The 18,176-nt window shown below is 37.0% G+C and overlaps 1 protein-coding gene across 1 annotated transcript in view; it reads right to left on the bottom strand.

Annotated features, from left to right (window-relative positions):
• The window catches only part of LOC121428499 (gamma-aminobutyric acid type B receptor subunit 2-like), a 56,318-nt gene that overhangs the window by 23,225 nt on the left and 14,917 nt on the right, over positions 1–18,176 (bottom strand). The window contains exons 3-13 of the mRNA XM_041625133.1: positions 16,656–16,793; positions 14,143–14,313; positions 13,121–13,222; positions 7,141–7,206; positions 6,610–6,822; positions 5,814–5,903; positions 4,902–5,054; positions 4,086–4,149; positions 3,458–3,535; positions 2,228–2,378; positions 627–768 (exon numbers count right to left, since the gene is read on the bottom strand). Coding sequence (XP_041481067.1) covers positions 627–768; positions 2,228–2,378; positions 3,458–3,535; positions 4,086–4,149; positions 4,902–5,054; positions 5,814–5,903; positions 6,610–6,822; positions 7,141–7,206; positions 13,121–13,222; positions 14,143–14,313; positions 16,656–16,793 — 1,368 coding nt within the window. The remainder of the gene's footprint in view (positions 1–626; positions 769–2,227; positions 2,379–3,457; positions 3,536–4,085; positions 4,150–4,901; positions 5,055–5,813; positions 5,904–6,609; positions 6,823–7,140; positions 7,207–13,120; positions 13,223–14,142; positions 14,314–16,655; positions 16,794–18,176) is intronic.

Here is an 18,176-nt window from a genome sequence, read left to right as displayed (position 1 = left end):
GGGGCGCAATGCACTCTTCGAAGTGTTTTGGGCAAGGAAACAAGTTTAAAAAGGTAAAAGATATCTTCATATCAATTTTACTTGCTAATTTCCACGTGTTCTTCATGATTAAGGTTTACTCTTATTCGCATAACTTTTTCAAAGTTCTGCGCAAATCAATTTTCACCAACTTTTCAAAAGTAAGTGGTGCTCACTCAAGCGGAAATATTTTTCGACAGTTATATCGTCATTTGCTTAAATGGATCTGTACCAATGCTAAAATGTGGAAAAATCGTCAGGATATTACAAATAAATAATTTTACAGGATTTTTTCTAAGTGTAAACTTTTTTTTGATACGCACTGTATAACACCGGCTTTAGCACGGCTACCCTGATCGGGCGCATCTAGCATTCAATATTAATTCCTACATACCCGGTACCCATTTACTATACATGGGTGTAGAGAGTAGCAAATATAGATAAACGCCTTGCCGAAAGATGCGAGTGCCGTGGTAAGATATGAACACTGATATTGTGGACAAAGTCCGAAGACTTATCCACTGAGCCACAATATCTTTGCAGTATAAAATTTCTTTCAGGTATCGTAAACCCGTTATATAATGAGTATTGTTTTTATGATTACTTACCTGACACTCAATATTAGTGAGAACAGAATTTTCTTGTGGCTGCACTTCCAATGATTCGCTCAAGAGATATGTCGAACAGTAGAGGAAGATGCCTCCTATTGAAATCACATTATTCAACATTGGACTGGAGATCTTCAAAGCTCTACATGGGGGAAAAGAAAGAACGCAAAATGGGTGATAACTCGAAATATCCCGAGATTATATAATGAGTTATTGCGAGAGATAATACGAGAAAATGCAAAGGAATCATACTAAAAGATTTTTGTCGTAGATCTTACCCAATAGATCTTGGCCTTCATCATCGTCATCGTATCACCATCACCCTCAGCTTTATCATGTTCATCTTCATACTATAATATTGCATGAATTCATGTTTTGTATTTGAAAATATATGCCCATTCTGCTTTATAAATGTATTAATTAATTGAATTAGTATAAGTTTGGGATTGTCATTTTTTCAAGCAATCTGCTTATGATGACAATCCTTCTCCTGAAAACTGTGAATATCATATAGTTATATCATTTTTGTCTGGAATTATTTTTTTAGTACTCTTTCTTTATGATTCATGCCAAAAAATGCTAACATATTATGTTTATTATGTTATGAAAAATGCATTATACATATGTTATGGATGCAAAAGAAAACAATAAATCAAATCAATATGATTGCAGGCACTACGTGGCTTAGTAGTGACCACTTATTCAATTCAATTCAATTATTTATTTTCCACTTTCAATTTCATATTTACAATTATAATTCAATTGACATAGTAACATATTACAATCACATTTGAAGTACATACAAAAAATAAATTACATTCTAAAATTACAATAGACAATCATCAGATCGAGATATATAAATATTTGAAAGGGAGGGAGGGCCAACTGAAAAGCAGAGCTTGTAAAATGTAGGCCCCCTTACTGTTTTAATTACTTTTTTTTATAGCAACTGAATTGCCTTTTTTTGTAAAAAACGAAACAAAACAAACAAAAAACGTAACAATATTTACATTATGGAATATATACATTATTATACAAATCATATGCATCATATTAAAAAAATATATATATGAATCATTCACAGTGTATACAAATTATTAAAGGTTTTCCACTTAACACTGAAGGCTTAATTTTAAATTGATGAACTAAATAATTAGTAATAATTCAGGAGAAATAATTCAAGTCGTTTTTTGAACATTTGTATAGAATTGCATTGTTTTATATCAATTGTAAAGGAATTCCATAGTTTAGGACCCATAAATATAAACGTTTTTTGAGCAAATGATGTTCTGTTCAATGGCAAATGAAAAGAGTTTGCTTGGCGAGTGAAGTGACTATGAATCGAACTATTTTTGAAAAACATATCAATTAGAGGCAAAGGTAGTTGTTTAGTAACTTATAACTTAAGTGCTATCAAAATGTATCTAAAAATAGTTTTCCTCCCTTAAATAAGTAGCACTTGTTTTTTTTTTCATTTTCATTTAAATAGGGAAAGTGATTATTATTTCAAGCCATTATTAAATCGCATTAATTTCTAATATCAAAATCAATCAATATTGACCTAAAGAATGGAGAAGAATTCATAGTGGCTGATAATTTACCGTTTTTTGCGGTGTACAATGTTGACCGAGAGGAAAATGATTGCCAGTATTATCCCCAGACCCGCCAGAGCGCTGATCACGATACGATTCGCATTGTTGATGTGGACGTCCAATAACTGTTCAGTGGGACCGTCAACCGGTACGATAGAACCTAAATAACGAGACCAAGAAAAATGGCTGTCCATTAGCGTGATAAGACATTTGCTCCGGCGACAATTGCTTGGGGATTTACTTCGTCTGAGATATAGGGGTTGTGTTGCAATAGGGTTTTGTTAGGTCTTGGATATTGTATATTAGCGAGTTTTAGATTTACACGTCGACTAGCAGACTGCGACGAAAGTGCGTCATGATAGTCTGCGTTGTGTTTACGGTATACAGAACCGCTTAAGTAAATCACCACGTGGCTTCAATCAATGGGCAAAGATTTGATTGCTCGTTTACTACAATTCGGACAAGCGTGATCTGAGCAAAATTCACGGTCGTCATCATGAAGTTGACGTGTTAGGAATGGCTTGCACATGCTCAGTGTCTTCCAATCATGTGCTCGACTGACTTTGTATACCATCAAAACAAAGCAGACTGTTATGACGTACTTTCGTCGCAGTCCACTAGTCGACGAGCACATCGGAAACTCCCTATTATTGTTAAATCCAGGGCTGAAGTTGGTAAATCCACTAGTGTGTGGAATTTACATCGGAGCAATTGTCGCCGGAGCAAATATCATGGAATCTCCATTAGATCTTATACACTTACGTCATAACACCGCCATCCCCGTGGCTATGTTGGCCGCAATAAAAAAATGATAAACTTGAAACAGACAGTTTGTCTTCTTTTAATCGCTGTTGTTTTTTATCCGAAAATGCCTTCCACCTCTCTTCTTCTGGAAACAGTACAGTCCACCGTCTGGTGTATTGTCGTACTTGAAGTGCAGCGTGCAAGTGTATGTACATTATCCAATAAAAAAATGCTTACAGTGTGCAAGTAAAAACAACCACCGTTATTAATGGAGCTGGGTCTCTCATGACTTTCCTTAATTTGCCGATAACCCGATAACCACAATTCTGTGACCGTTTCGATGTTGGATGAAGCAGACTTTGTCAGCAACAACATCCAACAAGTGCTTTCTTCAAACATTGTTACCTTGTCTGAATGTATATGTATGCAGACTGAAAAAAGTAGGGAATTAAGAGCATACAAATCCATAACCTCAACGCCAATTGGGAAACTCACCTCCCCACTGAAAGTCCCGTTTGAGACGGATCGTATCCGTCTCTCGATCGAACACGAATATTTGCTCCACTTGCTGATCTGAAACACAGAAAAAACGCTGTTTAAGATTTTATACAATGTTGTTTACTATATGAACCTTACACTTACAGTATTTGTTTAACCGTTTAAACAATCATGTTTATTTTATTGAAGATTAGATATTGAAAATTAAACTTTGTTGCTTAAGATTTAAACACTTGTTTAAACAATTACTGTAAGGTTCATATAGTAAACAGCGTTGTATATATTTTTTTTACCGCGGAGAGAGTAATAAATCATTCTACAATTTACAGTTAGTAAACCCAGTCTCGTACCCAGGGGGTTACAGATGGGGCTTGGGGACCATCCCCCCCCCCCTAAAAAAAGGAAAAATCACAACCAAAAAACAAGGAGAGAAAGTAAGGGAAAGGGAAAAGTGTGACATATATTACATATTCATAATTTTCTGAATGGTATGTCGAAATCAGTCACAAAATAAGGCTTTTTTGTACTACAATGAGCCTTGTTACCATGGTATTTACCGTAAAAGCAAAGTTACCAAACTTATATTTAATTATATTCAAACAATTATTCACAACTTTAAACTCACTTTGTAATTGTTGAATCACAGCGTTGCTCTCTCTACTTCCGACTGAATCAAAAGCCACTGGACCCTTGTGGAAAAGGAGAAGTTTATTTTGATAAAATATATATTATTTTCGACTGCTCTTCTTAAATGAAAAAAGGTATTCACCATTAAGATTATTTATTTAATTCAATTGATGATGAAAATGTCGTTCCTTTCGAAGTTAGTATGGATTGAGAATAGGGGAAGATAAACCTACACAATTTATCACAAATAAAATATGGCTACAATAAATGCATATTGAACATCGTGATTTTTTTTAATTCGTGACCTTAATATGAAAATCAGTATTAATTACGTTGTTTTATAAGCGTATGGGGGTTGTGCGAGAGTGTGTGTGAGGGTGTGTTTTTCTTTATATTTCTTAATCAGCTTTTCTTTTAGTACTGTCCGTATTGACATAGTCAGTGGGACTCGGTGCCAGAGTATAATTTTGACACTCCAGTAGACGTTTATGAACTTATATATAGGCCCTAAAAGATACATGTATATATCGATATACATGTCTAGAAATGCATGTGTTGATAGAGAGATGGAGTCAGAGCTTGAGAGGGGGAGGGGGTATACGGACCGAGACAGGGCGTTTGAGAGAGATGGGCAAGAAAGGAGATAATTAAGGAGCGTTATATAGACAGATAGATAGATAGATAGATAGATAGATACATAGATAGATAGATAGATAGATACATGTAGATAGATAGGTAGGTAGGTAGGTAGGTAGGTAGGTAGGTAGATAGATAGATAGATAGATAGATTACAAACAGAAGCAATGGGACTTACTGTGAGACCAACAAACTTGACATTCTTTGCCTCATGAAGAAAGATATCAGCCATTTCGGTGTTGGTGTAAGTAAAGTCCGCAAGGGTGCTGCCCGGGGAACGGGAAGCAATCACTTCGGTTGAAGAATTCAGAGCTAAAGCTATCGTCATTATCTATTTTGAGATGAAGATGAGAATTCTTAGCATATTCCACAAACTAGAAAAATATCGCTTCGCAAATGATTAATAGTAAATTTGACTTGATGTATTGTTTTTATTTTCATTCATATTATTCGTATAATACATTTTTCATGACATAAACATAATACATTGATTACTGCTTATTGGTATAAATAATCAAGAAAAAATGAACTAAAAATAAAATTCTAAGCAAATACGATCGACCTAATTAGTACAACATTCACATTTTCAAGGAGAAAGACTGTCATGATAAACAGAAACTACAAAATATTACAAAAATGATAACGGTTCGTCTCTTCAAGAAAAAATAGGTCACAATTGGCTATCCATATAGTTTAACCACAACTATAGACCTGGGTCCCGTAACACAAAGGTTAGCGATTGATCGTATGCTTGATTTTACGATTAATTGCACATTATAGTCAATGGAAACAATCGTAGACAAATGTTCTACGACCATTACTAAGTTTTGTGTTACGGGCCCCTGAGCTTAAATTAAACCCGAGTTCAGAAAATGGGTCATTTTGTTTGTTAATACGGGATTTAAATACCCTTGCAAATTATTTTAACCATAACCTTGAAAACGGAGAATTCTTGGAAACTCATGGAAAACAGAAGAGGTGGGGCACTAAAAATGTCTGGGATGTGTGTGGCTTAGGCATGATTTTCCCCCTTTTTCTCCGACCCGCCACCAGTGAAATCCCCGTTCTAAATCGTAAATTCCCTATTCACCTGGTCATAACCATAGGAGTCACAGGCTCCAGAGAATAGCAGCTCACCCTGGAGATGATGAAAGAACTCTAGACGATCCTCATCAGGATACTGGAAATAACACAAATAGATAATAGGAAATCGAAACAGTAATGAAAGTAATGAAAAATATTAAGGTATGTCATAGGATATCTGGGGGCCGGAGTTTGACAAAGAGTGGAGTTAATTTGACACCATCCGGATATGAATCACCCAGAGAAGAACCAGTGTTTTGAGCAGCAGACGTTAAGAAATGCCACTCGTGTTTCCTAACCTGACAGTCAGTCGAGGCTAAACAGGTTTAGTCGAAGGATTTCTAGATAGATGGTACGCCGAGTTTGCTTTTTCCCAAATATTTCTCTGTTACAGGAATTTCAAAAATGCATTCCACAAAGTCTGGAGTCGGCATTTATTAGAGAGTTTTTGCATGTACCACGGAGCCGCTCTCTACAGGCAACAAGTCCTTTGAAAATGCAAGTCAAATCACAATGGAGATAGAGCGGATGGGCTTTTGTCGAAAGCTGATGGGACGGGGACAGCAGCGTAGTGTCTTGACTCTGGACAACGACATATTTGTTTGTCCGGTGCAAATCTTCGGATGATCAGATGATCTGCTATCCCGTCCATCAACTGTCGACAAAAGCCTCTCAGCTCTCCATTGTGATTTGACTTAAATTTGCAAGGGGATTTGTGCGTTGTAGAGAGCGGCTCCGTAGTAAATGCGAAAACTCTCTAATAGCCAGGAAAGAAGGGTGAAATCACTGAAACGATAACTCACGATTCCATTGAAGTTGATCTTGGACAGATCCTCCTGTATCTCGAACCCTCTCATGCTGAGATACCCTTCTACCGCTTCATCCATCTGATCAAAGGTGCAGAACTCTTCTCCTCTGTCCCGGAAGTTGGTGGTTTCGATCCTCCACCAGCCAGCGTGATACCAGCCGATAAGGATCCAGACATACTTGGGTCCATAGAGCCCCTGCCGGTAGGCCTGTATGTAACGAAAGGGGGGAGGTGAGAAGGATTATTTTTCAACTGGTCTAATGCCAATTCGTACAATTACCAGTTCGTCTACTATCATTTGGTCTACCATCAGTTCGTCCATTATCCACATGCTCTAATTGCCATTTCGTTAATTTCTGAAACTTAAACAAAAATATAAACATTTCTGTTCAATTCTTATTATGAAAGCGCACATCAACCCGATGACAATGATATTGAATCATTTTTTTTTCGAATAGACTGTGCAGAATCCATCCAGTTTCTGTAGGCCCAATAGACTTTGTCGAGAATGATCTTTTTGTCTTACCTCACAAAAGACCTTGGTCGCCATATCTTGGTAGACACTGAGAAAGATTATTCTGGCATCATGCCTCTGTTTAAAACAGGTAAATAAAAATAATTTCTGTGAATTCAATGAGCAAACTGACAAACACTAAGTATTGTCTCTCATTGACTGTGTGTTTTAAATGGCTAGTCTCAAAACATAGCTTTTGATATCATGGCCGTATGCAGACATTTTTTCGCTGGGGGCAGCACGCGTAAACTGTTTTGAAAGAAAATAAAAAATCGAAAGTGAGGAAGCATAGCGACCGAGCTTATCATTGAGCGCTTTTGCATTTTGTAGAGTGAAACTGACGGATATTGTGGATCTTTTTGGTGAATTTTGTGAAAATCTTCAATTAAAAAAAAATAGTTTTCAAAATTTATTGGGGTGAGCAACTGCCCCCTGCATCGGCCGCGCTGCGTACGACCATGTACGACAAATAAGCCATTACATCTGGGGCCCGTTGCAGAAAGAGTTGCGTTTAAACGCAAAGTAAAAAAATCAAACGCAAGTCCCAAATGCGCGCTGCTGATTGGTTGAAAATCAAGTTACGCCTGATTTTTAGAGTTGCGATTGATTGCAACTCTTTCTGCAACGGGCCCCAGTATAGAGAAACTCAAGTGTTTTTGAGAGGTAAGTAGGCCTACCTTGTTTTGAGATTTGGTAACGTAACTACTGCAGTAAGAATGTTATGAGAGGTGAAGTAGGGTGTTTCAATTTATGTGGGTCTATAATTACAAGACTACTGTTCTCAGAATGTTGCACTGTGGGTCGAGAACCTGACCAGATATGAGCAGTTGAGGTGCAGGGCGCTGAAGGCAGCTGGTTCGTACGTCCTTTAAAAAAGGCGTAGCGGTGCTTGTCTTTTGTAGCAGTGAGTATGATAGTGGGAATGGTGGCGGTGGTGAGAGTGATGATAGTGGTATGAATGATAGTGGTGATGGTGGTGGAGGTGGTAGTGGTGGTGATGATGATAGTGGTGTGACTGATGGTGGTGATGGTGGTGGAGGTGGTGCTGGTGCTGATAGTGATGATAGTGGTATGAGTGATGGTGGTGGCAGGTGGAGTTGGAGGTTATGGTTGAAATGGTGGTGGAAGTGGTAATGGTATTGGTGTTGACGGTGATGGTGGTGGTGTAGATGCTGATGATGGTGGTATTTATTCAAATTATCCACACATTGCTCTTGCATTTGAATTCAAAATACAAGTATAAATTATATTCATTGATTACATTTTACAATACAATTTTAAAGTGTGCAAAGTACACAATGTACTGTATACCATTGATCTTCTGATACAACACTGTAAAAACTGTGGTGTTAAAACTGACACCAATTGGTGTTAATAGAGGACCACACCCTGAGGTTTTTAAAATTACACCCTAAAGATTGAACATAACACCAAAGAGTGTAAATATAACAACCAAAGGTGTTGTAATAACACCTACACTCTAAAAAATGAAGTGTTAATTCAACTCTTAAAGAGCGTGTATAGTGACTGCACTTCCGAGTGCTGATTTGTCTAGTTCAAATTTGAACGAGAAAAATCAGCACTCCGAAGTGCAGTCACTATACACGCTCTTTAAGAGCTGAATTAGCACTTAATTTTTTAGAGTGTATAGGTGTAAAACTAACACCACCAATTTAACACCGGTGTAAAAAAAACTGGTGTGGTCTTCTATGTACAATGGTTAACACCACAATTTTTGCTGTGAATAAAGCTACTAAAATTACATTCATGCATAATTGTATATTGTCAAGATCGAGATATGTGGAAAGTAGTAGGTAAGGAAATCGGTTCAGAGTTAGACAAGTTAGGAAAAAGAAAAAGAAAAACGTTAGGGATGGTAAGATTGATCCTGACAAGAACATGCGACAACTACATAAAAGAAAGGGTACGTTATGCTACTTATAGTCACTATACCCATTCATTATATTGCGGAGAAAACTAATGAATTTTATCATCATGATCATTCCCAGAAAATTGTGAAGGGGGTGAATGTTTAGACATATACTTTTAGAGATTAATAGATGAATGGGCTTTCCAAAGTTAAACGGCAACTATAGACCGGAGTTTAAATTAAACCCGAGTGCAGAATACGAGCTCATATTTCCACTTCAGTACACAATTAACAGAATGTATTCGAATAGAGACATTTTACCGAAGAACTCAAGGCAATGTAAGACTTGGAGTCACTAATCTATTATTGAGGCACTTTTATTGCAAGCCCATCTTATACATTTTGGCCGCGCGGTATCAAACAACGGATTATATAAATTGCCTAGCGAGGAAGCTTGATTAAGATGGATGAATGCAAAATTAGATCACGGAAAATTATGGCGGAGGCCCTCAAATAAACATTCCTGATAATGTCTGCATTCGTACATCTGGGTTAATTTCACATTAAACAACTCTTAATATGTATACATAAGAAATATCCACTTATTAGCGAATGTATAAATGGGCTATATATACACTTGGCAAGCCGAGGAAAGGTGGATGTCGTATTTATCAAGAGGATTGGTGCATTATGATGAAAACAGTATATAATTTCATTGAAAGATCTCAGGAAAAATATGACCCCCACCCCCTCCCCGTCTCCTTTTACCATGTCTGCATAATGTTTTCGCCATTCGCTCTCTTGATGTTTTCCCGTTCCCAATTTCCTTCCCGGATACCATCTCGCTAAGTCAGGATCACCACTCCAGTATCGAGATAGAAGGGGGATATAAAATGACTTACGATTTTCCTTTTTACTTCTAATCAAGAATTACAGGGTTAATACAGTTACACAACCTGCAGCTATTTTTTATACTCTTCTGTCTTCTTATTTTCTCCTTTGCCCCAGCGCCCCCCCCCCCCCTCCTATATGGCGGCACCGCCTCCGCGCCAAAGACAATCCGAATCAAAGATTCCGAATGCTATTCCTTTGCCCGTGGTACGTCCATCTGTGGTAGAGCGTCCGCCTCATGAACGGGAGGTCGTGGGTTCGATCCTCGACCGAGTCATACCGAAGACTTATAAAAATGGGACCTTCTGCCTTCTTGCTAGGCGCTCAGCATTTAGACTGGAGAAGGGTAATAATAACATATAATGTGATGCAGGGCCCGCTGGTAGAGCAGTTTACTAACTGAAGTGGCTACCCTGGGTAAATGAAACGTTATTATCATTATTATTTTTTTTATCTGGGGTCCGTTTCATAAAACTTGTTTTAGTAACAAATTTTCAATAATAAGCTACCGAAATCCTTTAATCTGATTGGCTAATTTGGTTTAGAAACTGTTCATTTTTTGTTACAACAAGTCGTTTTGAAACGAGACCTTGGTTACAACACTGATCGGTTACAAAATCAACGCATGACCACTCGGGTTATGTGATAATTCTATCAGTGCGGCGAATAATTTAATAAAAACGTCTCCGTCTTATTACTAGATAAGATTAACTGTATTCGATACGTTGGACGAGTAAAAGTAATATTGAATCAACCTGGCGTGGCCGTCTCTTTTGATCATGCATTGGCTATTGTAAGAGATATGAACAGGACAAAGGAGAAATCAAAGGTAAATGGATTAGCCAACGAGACCGGATGGGCGGCTTCGATATATAAGATCGAGACGCCGATTTTGTAATCATCTAAATTGACCGCCTGATTCGCACGAAAGAAAAATAACCACTATAAAGGACATACGAGTTTATTATTACACGGGCAGAATTTCAAACTACGTTGATAAATCGAACATGTCACGAAGCTTTTCGACAAGTCCGAGGATGTCGGAAATCGAACGGGATTGGAAAATAGAATAATGGGCGTCGCTTTACAGGGCAGGGGCGCTTCCTACGCATGTTTTCAAGTGATGAACGAGAAGTGAAGACCCGGGGGGGGGGGCAGTCAAATATATTGCTGTACACACGCGTGACCCAAAAACGCGTTGAAAGGGGTGTTTTTTTCAGTTTTGGACGCGGTCTAGGCGTGGATTCGTAAAGGGTATAAAAAACACTGATTTTCTAGAAAAGGGGTGGTTTTGAAAGACTGGTCAATGGTCAATCACGGGGTCAGACGTATTTAGGGTATGTTTCTTTCCTTTCCCCCAAAGCTTGTTTTTTTCTAAAGACTAGCCAAACGTGTTTAGGGTGTGTTTTTACCCAAGCTTTTTCCCCGAGGTCATGTTTTGGCGACAACATGTTTAGGGGCCAAAATGCGTAGATATATAAAGGGGGTTATTTTGCACACAGAGAAAATCTCGTTTAGTGGATGTTTGAAAATAACTTGCTCACGCGTGTGTACAGCCATATATTTGACTGCCTCCTCCCCCCCCCCCCCCCCCCGGAGTGAAGAAGAAAATTGAAGGAGGAGAAAGAACAAGTAGAGAAAAGAAGCAGAAAAAGAGAAGACATGATCATGAAAGTATACAATGCACAAGTTTTATTTAAAATATGTTAAAGGACAAGTCTACCCCAAGAAAAACTTGATTTGAATAAAAAAGAACAATCAAACGACAGGAACACTGACAATTCCATCAAAATGGGATGAAAAATAAGAAAGATATGACATTTTTTTAAGTTTTGCTTAATTTCACAAAATAGTTTCCCGCCCGGTATGCAAATGAGGGAACTGATGATATCACTCAATCACTATTTCTTTTGTTTTTTTATTTTATGAAATATGAAATATTCAAATATTCTCCTCATTGTCCTGTGAAACAATGTTTTATTTCTCCCTGAACATGTGGAATATTCATTGTTTAACATTTTATTGTTCAGTCAAGTTGGTCCTTATGGCCAAATCTGTAAAAAAAATGAAAATATTGTATGGTTCAAACAATAAAAAAAAAAAAATAGTGAGTAAGGGACATCATCGATTCTCACATTTGCATGTGAAGAAATAACTGTGCATATAAATATTTTGTGAAAAATAAGCAAGACTTTAAAAGGTCATAACTTTCTTATTTTACATCCGATTTTGATGAAATTGTCAGATTATGCTTGTCTAATTTCCCATATTGACATGATTGATTCAAATCAATATTTTCCTGAGGTGGGCATGACCGTTAAAAACATTGGACCCTTATCATGCTTATAGATCAAACTCACATTCGAAGTATCAATCACCATAACAAAGTAACCTTGTTTGCGCTTTTCTGTTTCTGTTTCTGTTTATGGTAACTCCAGTAGGAACTCGGCTGGACAGCATTTTTGCTGGTAAACGCCAAGCTGGTATATAACCAATTTCATCAAAGTACATTGTAAAAACTGCGGTGTTAAAACTGACACCAATTGGTGTTAATAGAGGACCACACCCTGAGATGTTAAAATTACACCCTACAGATTAAACGTAACACCAAAGAGTGTATATGTAACAACAAAAGGTGTTGTTATAACACCTATAGGTGTAAAACTAACACCACCAATTTAACACCGGTGTAAAATAACTGGTGTGGTCCTCTATGTAAACCGGTTAACTTCACAATTTTTGCTGTGTAGAGACAATGGCAGAGTAGGAATTCGAACTCACAATCTTGCGATTATGAGTCCAATGCTCTAACCACTGGACCACACGACCCGTGTAAAACTTCCTACCAATTAATAGGAGAACAAGAAAACTGTCATACTAGTAGAATTCGTATTGATTCGGGCTTAACATTCCGATTTATTAAACAAAGACACATTTCAAGTAGCTGGCCATAGTCAAGACAGTATATGTTCATATCAAAATTAGATTCAACAAACACAAATAATGATAGCTTAAGACATTCTCATGAGCATACGGAGGGAAAGAGATTAATCATTCAAAAGTTGGTCATTTGATAATTTAACAACAAACTTCCAAGATCTAGGTAATTCTGATAACCACAAGAAGTTGAGCAAGAATTTGAAAAAAGGTTCAATAGAAAGGCTTTCCATAAGCATAATTGACTTAGAAATGATTGAAGAAAGTATTTTGAGAATTAGATACATTGCCTACCTTTAAGCTTTGAATATTCGTCCTTGGATCCTCGTTGACAGTTTCGATAGAAATTGTATTCAGTCCTTCTCCTTGCATCATTGTTGCTAATTCAACCATCTCCTACGTGTGAAACATAATGATTTTTCTTCTGGTATTTTCATACCCAACATGACATGTCTAGAATGGTATGTACATCATACATGGGGATAATAAGTAAACAAAAAAAAGGAGGAAGCGGTCATGAACTTGAAGTTGAGTAATGCAAACTTCTAGTTTTTTAAAAGTATGATGAGAAACATGTGAACTATAACATTACAGGCTAAAACTGGAGTACTACATCGAAATATGAAAAGACAAGGAGAGTGAGAGAGAGAGAGAGAGAGACGGAGAGTAAGAAAATAAAAGATCGCATCACAACGCGAAATATTATCACCACTGTCATAATAGACAAGTTTTGTGTGAATTTACATTTCTTTGTCTATAATGCCTAAGAAAATGTAGGTTAAAACAAAATGCATTAGAAATACAGGATTCCTTCTGCTGTACGAGTCGTATATTAAATAACGGGAATGCAATACAAAATAATTAACACGCAAGGGGACATGTAGGCATGGGCGGAAATCCCAGCTCCTAATTGCCCCCCCCCCTACCTTTAGTGAGAGATTCCCGCCCTACTACACGCCCTACTTACTGAGAACCAATAACGCATGTGTAGGCCTACTCTTTTATATAAAACAAACATGACATTATGAAGGAAGTTTGGAACGATGATTAATATTTATATATTTATATATATTTATTATTATGGCCTTCATTTTCGCTATAAATCAACAGAGGTATAATTATAAATGAATAAGTTTAAGCTTAAGTTTTATACCTGTCACATTTCCCATACGGCGGCCGCCCGACCAGTCGAAAACGGTCGTTTTATTCATGATTATTTAAACCGCCACATAGCTGATACAAAAAGTGTTAAAACGACTGTTACAACTCGCCGTACGGCCGCCGAAGGGGATATGTGACGTGAGGTATTAACTTACATCTCTAAAGAGATTGACGTTTTGGTACATAATGGCCGCTCTTTTCCATTTCATTTCTCTCATCAGGGCGATCCTAGCCGGGTTGAACACCGAGTTGGCAGGGTAGATCTGAACGGTGTATGGGTAGGTCTCGACCAGTTGCTCATTCGCCTGAAACTGGGCGATCCCAACCTAGAAGAAAGGGACACAATGCCGCAGTCACACCCAACGATACCGATTCCAGACCGATCAAAGCTATTACGTTATTACCAATGACATGCCATCGGTTGGTTCGGAGTCGGATCGGTTGCAGTCATACGAACGAAACCGACTCCAGACCGATCAAAGCTATTACGTTATTACCAATGACATGCCATCGGTTGGTTCGGAGTCGGATCGGTTGCAGTCTCACTAACAAAACCGACTCCAGACCAATGAAAGCTATTACGTTATTTCCAATGACATATAATCGGTCGGTTTGGAGTCGGTTTCGGTTACAGTCACACAACGAAACCGACTCCAGACCGATCAAAGTTTATTTCCAATGACATGCCATTGGTCGGTTTGGAGTCGGTTTCGGTTACAGTCATACCAACGAAACCGACTCCAGACCGATCAAAGCTTATTACCAATGTCATGCCATCGGTTGATTTGGAGTCGGTTTCATTGGTGTGACTGTAGTATAAATAATTAAAGAAGTGAGAGCAGGTTCCCGTCTTACTTAGTTGCAATTGATCCGATCAATCACAACTATGGACGGCCGACAACGTCAACGTCTTACACGCATGTTTGTTCAAAATATTGTCTTACTATGATGTATATTCATACATTAATCGTCCTCTTGAAGATTCAGCGTGATTCTCTTTATTTACTCAGCAATTTGCGCAAATTTCCTAAAGAAAAAAATTATGATACCGATGGATTTCCATAGTTACGATTGTTTGGATCAATCTTTTTATTTACGGGGGCCCAGGTGAGTGTTTCATAAAGCCGTTCGTATGTTCAGAGCGACTTTAAAGGTCAAGTCCACCTCAGAAAAATGTTGATTTGAATCAATAGAGAAAAATCAGACAAGCACAATGCTGAAAATTTCATCAAAATCGGATGTAAAATAAGAAAGTTATAACATTTCAAAGTTTCGCTTATTTTCAACAAAATAGTTAAATTAACGAGCCAGTTACATCCAAATGAGAGAGTCGATGATGTCACTCACTCACTATTTCTTTTGTTTTTTATTGTTTGAATTATACAATATTTCAATTTTTACGAATTTGACGATTAGGACCTCCTTGCCTTAAGCACAAAATGTTAAAATAATGGAATTCCACGTGTTCAGGCAGGAATAAAATAAAAATATCTCATATTTCATATGATAAAATACAAAAGAAATAGTGAGTGAGTGATGTCATCAACTCTCTCATTTGGATGTAACTGGCTCGTTCATATAACTATTTTGTTGAAAATAAGCAAAACTTTAAAATGCCATCACTTTCTTATTTTACATCCGATTTTGACGAAATTTTCAGTGTTATGCTTGTTGAATTTTTCTCATTTTATTCAAATCAAGTTTTTGTTGGGATGGACTTGTCCTTTAAGAACGACTGGTAATACTTCTCGTGGTAAATAGTATACACCAACATGTTCAGTGGCGATGGTTTTAGCGCGGAAAAAAGGTCTACCAGTCGTTCTTTAAGTCGCTTTCAACCTATGAACAGCTTTATGAAACACCCACCTGAGAAGATATGGTGTTTAAAAGGAAATGGATGAAAAGTAGGATTGTTATCAAAGAAATTTCACAGACAAAGCGCGAGAGATCGATTAACTCAATTCATTATCTTCTGTTTGATTTACACAGTAGAAATAAGCCGTTTAAAATGTAATACAACGCTATTTAATATATGAACATAATTACATTAGTTGTTCAGCAGTTTAAACAACCATGCTTAATTCATTGAGAATTACATATCAAAAATTGTACTTTTCGTTTAAGATTTTAAAAAATTGCTTAAACGGCTTAAACAACTACTGTAAAGTTCATATAGTAAACTGTGTTATATAAAAGAAAATGAACAGCGTTTTTACTGTGTCTAGTATGAACAGTGATCCTCACTAAAATTATAAAACTAGAAACTAAAGTTGGCTGATTACATAAACGCCGGAATAGCTCTGATTACAGAAAAAAAAATGGCTGGAGAGGGTAGCCATTGTGATTTGTTTATTTATTATTTATTCGTTTGTTCATATTTCACCAAGGTAGGTCATTCAGCAAAAGTTGATCTCCCATGAGGCCCTAGATAACAAACTATACAACTGTATACAATTACAAACAAGCAATGATGATTATACACATACAATCATCAGGTCATAAGATATTGTTCATGTTGCTAAAATACATAGGTATAAAGTGACATCAGCATTATACATGTATAAAGCAATACATTAACAATGGATTAACCAATATGATAAGAAGGATCGGACCATCAAATCATTTGTGGGCTCAAGGCTTTTAAGTGTCATGCTATCCATAGACCTACCTGTACCAAATGATATTGAGCAGCTACACGATTGAGGACTTCCCCTACCCTGGAATAGGTCGGCCCCCACGCCATGACCACTTGAGGGGAATTGTATACCATGTCGTAGAAAAGCTGGAGGGCTGGACCCGGAAGTGCCTGTAAAATAATCATAATATTGACGGAAAAAAGTTTTACCCCCATCCTCTTTAACCACCATCATTTTCAAAATCTCTAAATAGCTCTTATAAACCCCTTCCTTCTTTGCTCACTCATGCGTGAATGAGGAATAGTTTAAGTAATATCAGATGAAAGAGGGGATTCTAAGCTTTATGGTGTGGTAGGTCACTTTCTTATTGTATTTGTGATTAATTTATGATAAATCATCGTTAAATCTCGGTTTCGTTTTTTTCTGGGACGCACGGTATAAATGTACACATTTTGTTCTTGTTTTTTTTTACTGGGGGTGGGTTTTTTCAAGAATTATGTGTGATCAAGAGAGATCGCAGGTACCTTGCTGGTCACTAGGGACATTATTTTACAAATTTGCGTTGAAATTTCAACATTTTATGCTAATTTTTTATGTATTTGTATTCTTAAAATGCATGAATTTCTACATTATTTTCATAGATAAAATTATTGGAACACATTGTAGTATTGTTTAATTTATATTCAAGATTTGTTACGAAATTTCATTGATCTGCTTGTATTATATTGAATATGTTTTGTTACTTTGATTATATTTTGAAAAAAATTGTTGAATGGAAATAAATAAATCTAAATATAATCTAAATAGTAGGCTATGGTTTGGATATATGCTAGGTGGGCCGACTGACCCATCAACCCCCCCCCCCCTTCCCCTTCCCATCCCCGCATCCACTGCATACTGCCGTGAGTCATACCATCACAAAGGTGTTGGGAAGTAACAGCATGAGTGGTATGATAGTTATCAGGTAGGTTTGAACAAATTCTCGGGTTTTAATTAGGGCAGCCACACAGCTTCTTAAGTGAATTCACGGTCAAATAGAAATTCGATATGTGATTGACGGTTGTCCAGCGAATATACTTCGACGACATTGACCTCCAAGGCAATATTAATGTATCTGGATATGACAATGCACAATTTACACTGTACCGCCGGTGGTGAAAAGGGTGAGAAATGGACCTCTATTATATCAGTCATATATTAATCAACTTTTATTGATAAAATGGAAACAATATGCCCAGGTTATCTGTTCTAGACGAACAGTATACAGGGCAACATAAAATGAATATACATAAACAAACGTAAATCATGAGATAATAATTATGCACATGGATTATAACGAGTCGATTCAATTCATAACAAAATGCATAAAGAAGGAATGAGATGTGGGAGGAGGTGATATGCTATATCGCGTGGTTTAACTTATTTTTTTTTTGCATGAATTCATAATGTATATATATTTCCACAAAATGTACACGGTATAGCTAAATATTCACATTTCATGCACATACGCAAAATTCCTAATTATTCTTATCTATCTAGAAATAATTTATTCC

This window comes from Lytechinus variegatus, chromosome 15 (genome assembly GCF_018143015.1).
Source record: "Lytechinus variegatus isolate NC3 chromosome 15, Lvar_3.0, whole genome shotgun sequence".
In the NCBI taxonomy this organism is placed as follows: Eukaryota; Metazoa; Echinodermata; class Echinoidea; order Temnopleuroida; family Toxopneustidae; genus Lytechinus; species Lytechinus variegatus.
The sequence above is the reverse complement of the archived record's forward strand: the minus strand, read 5'-3'. Positions and strand labels throughout refer to the sequence as shown.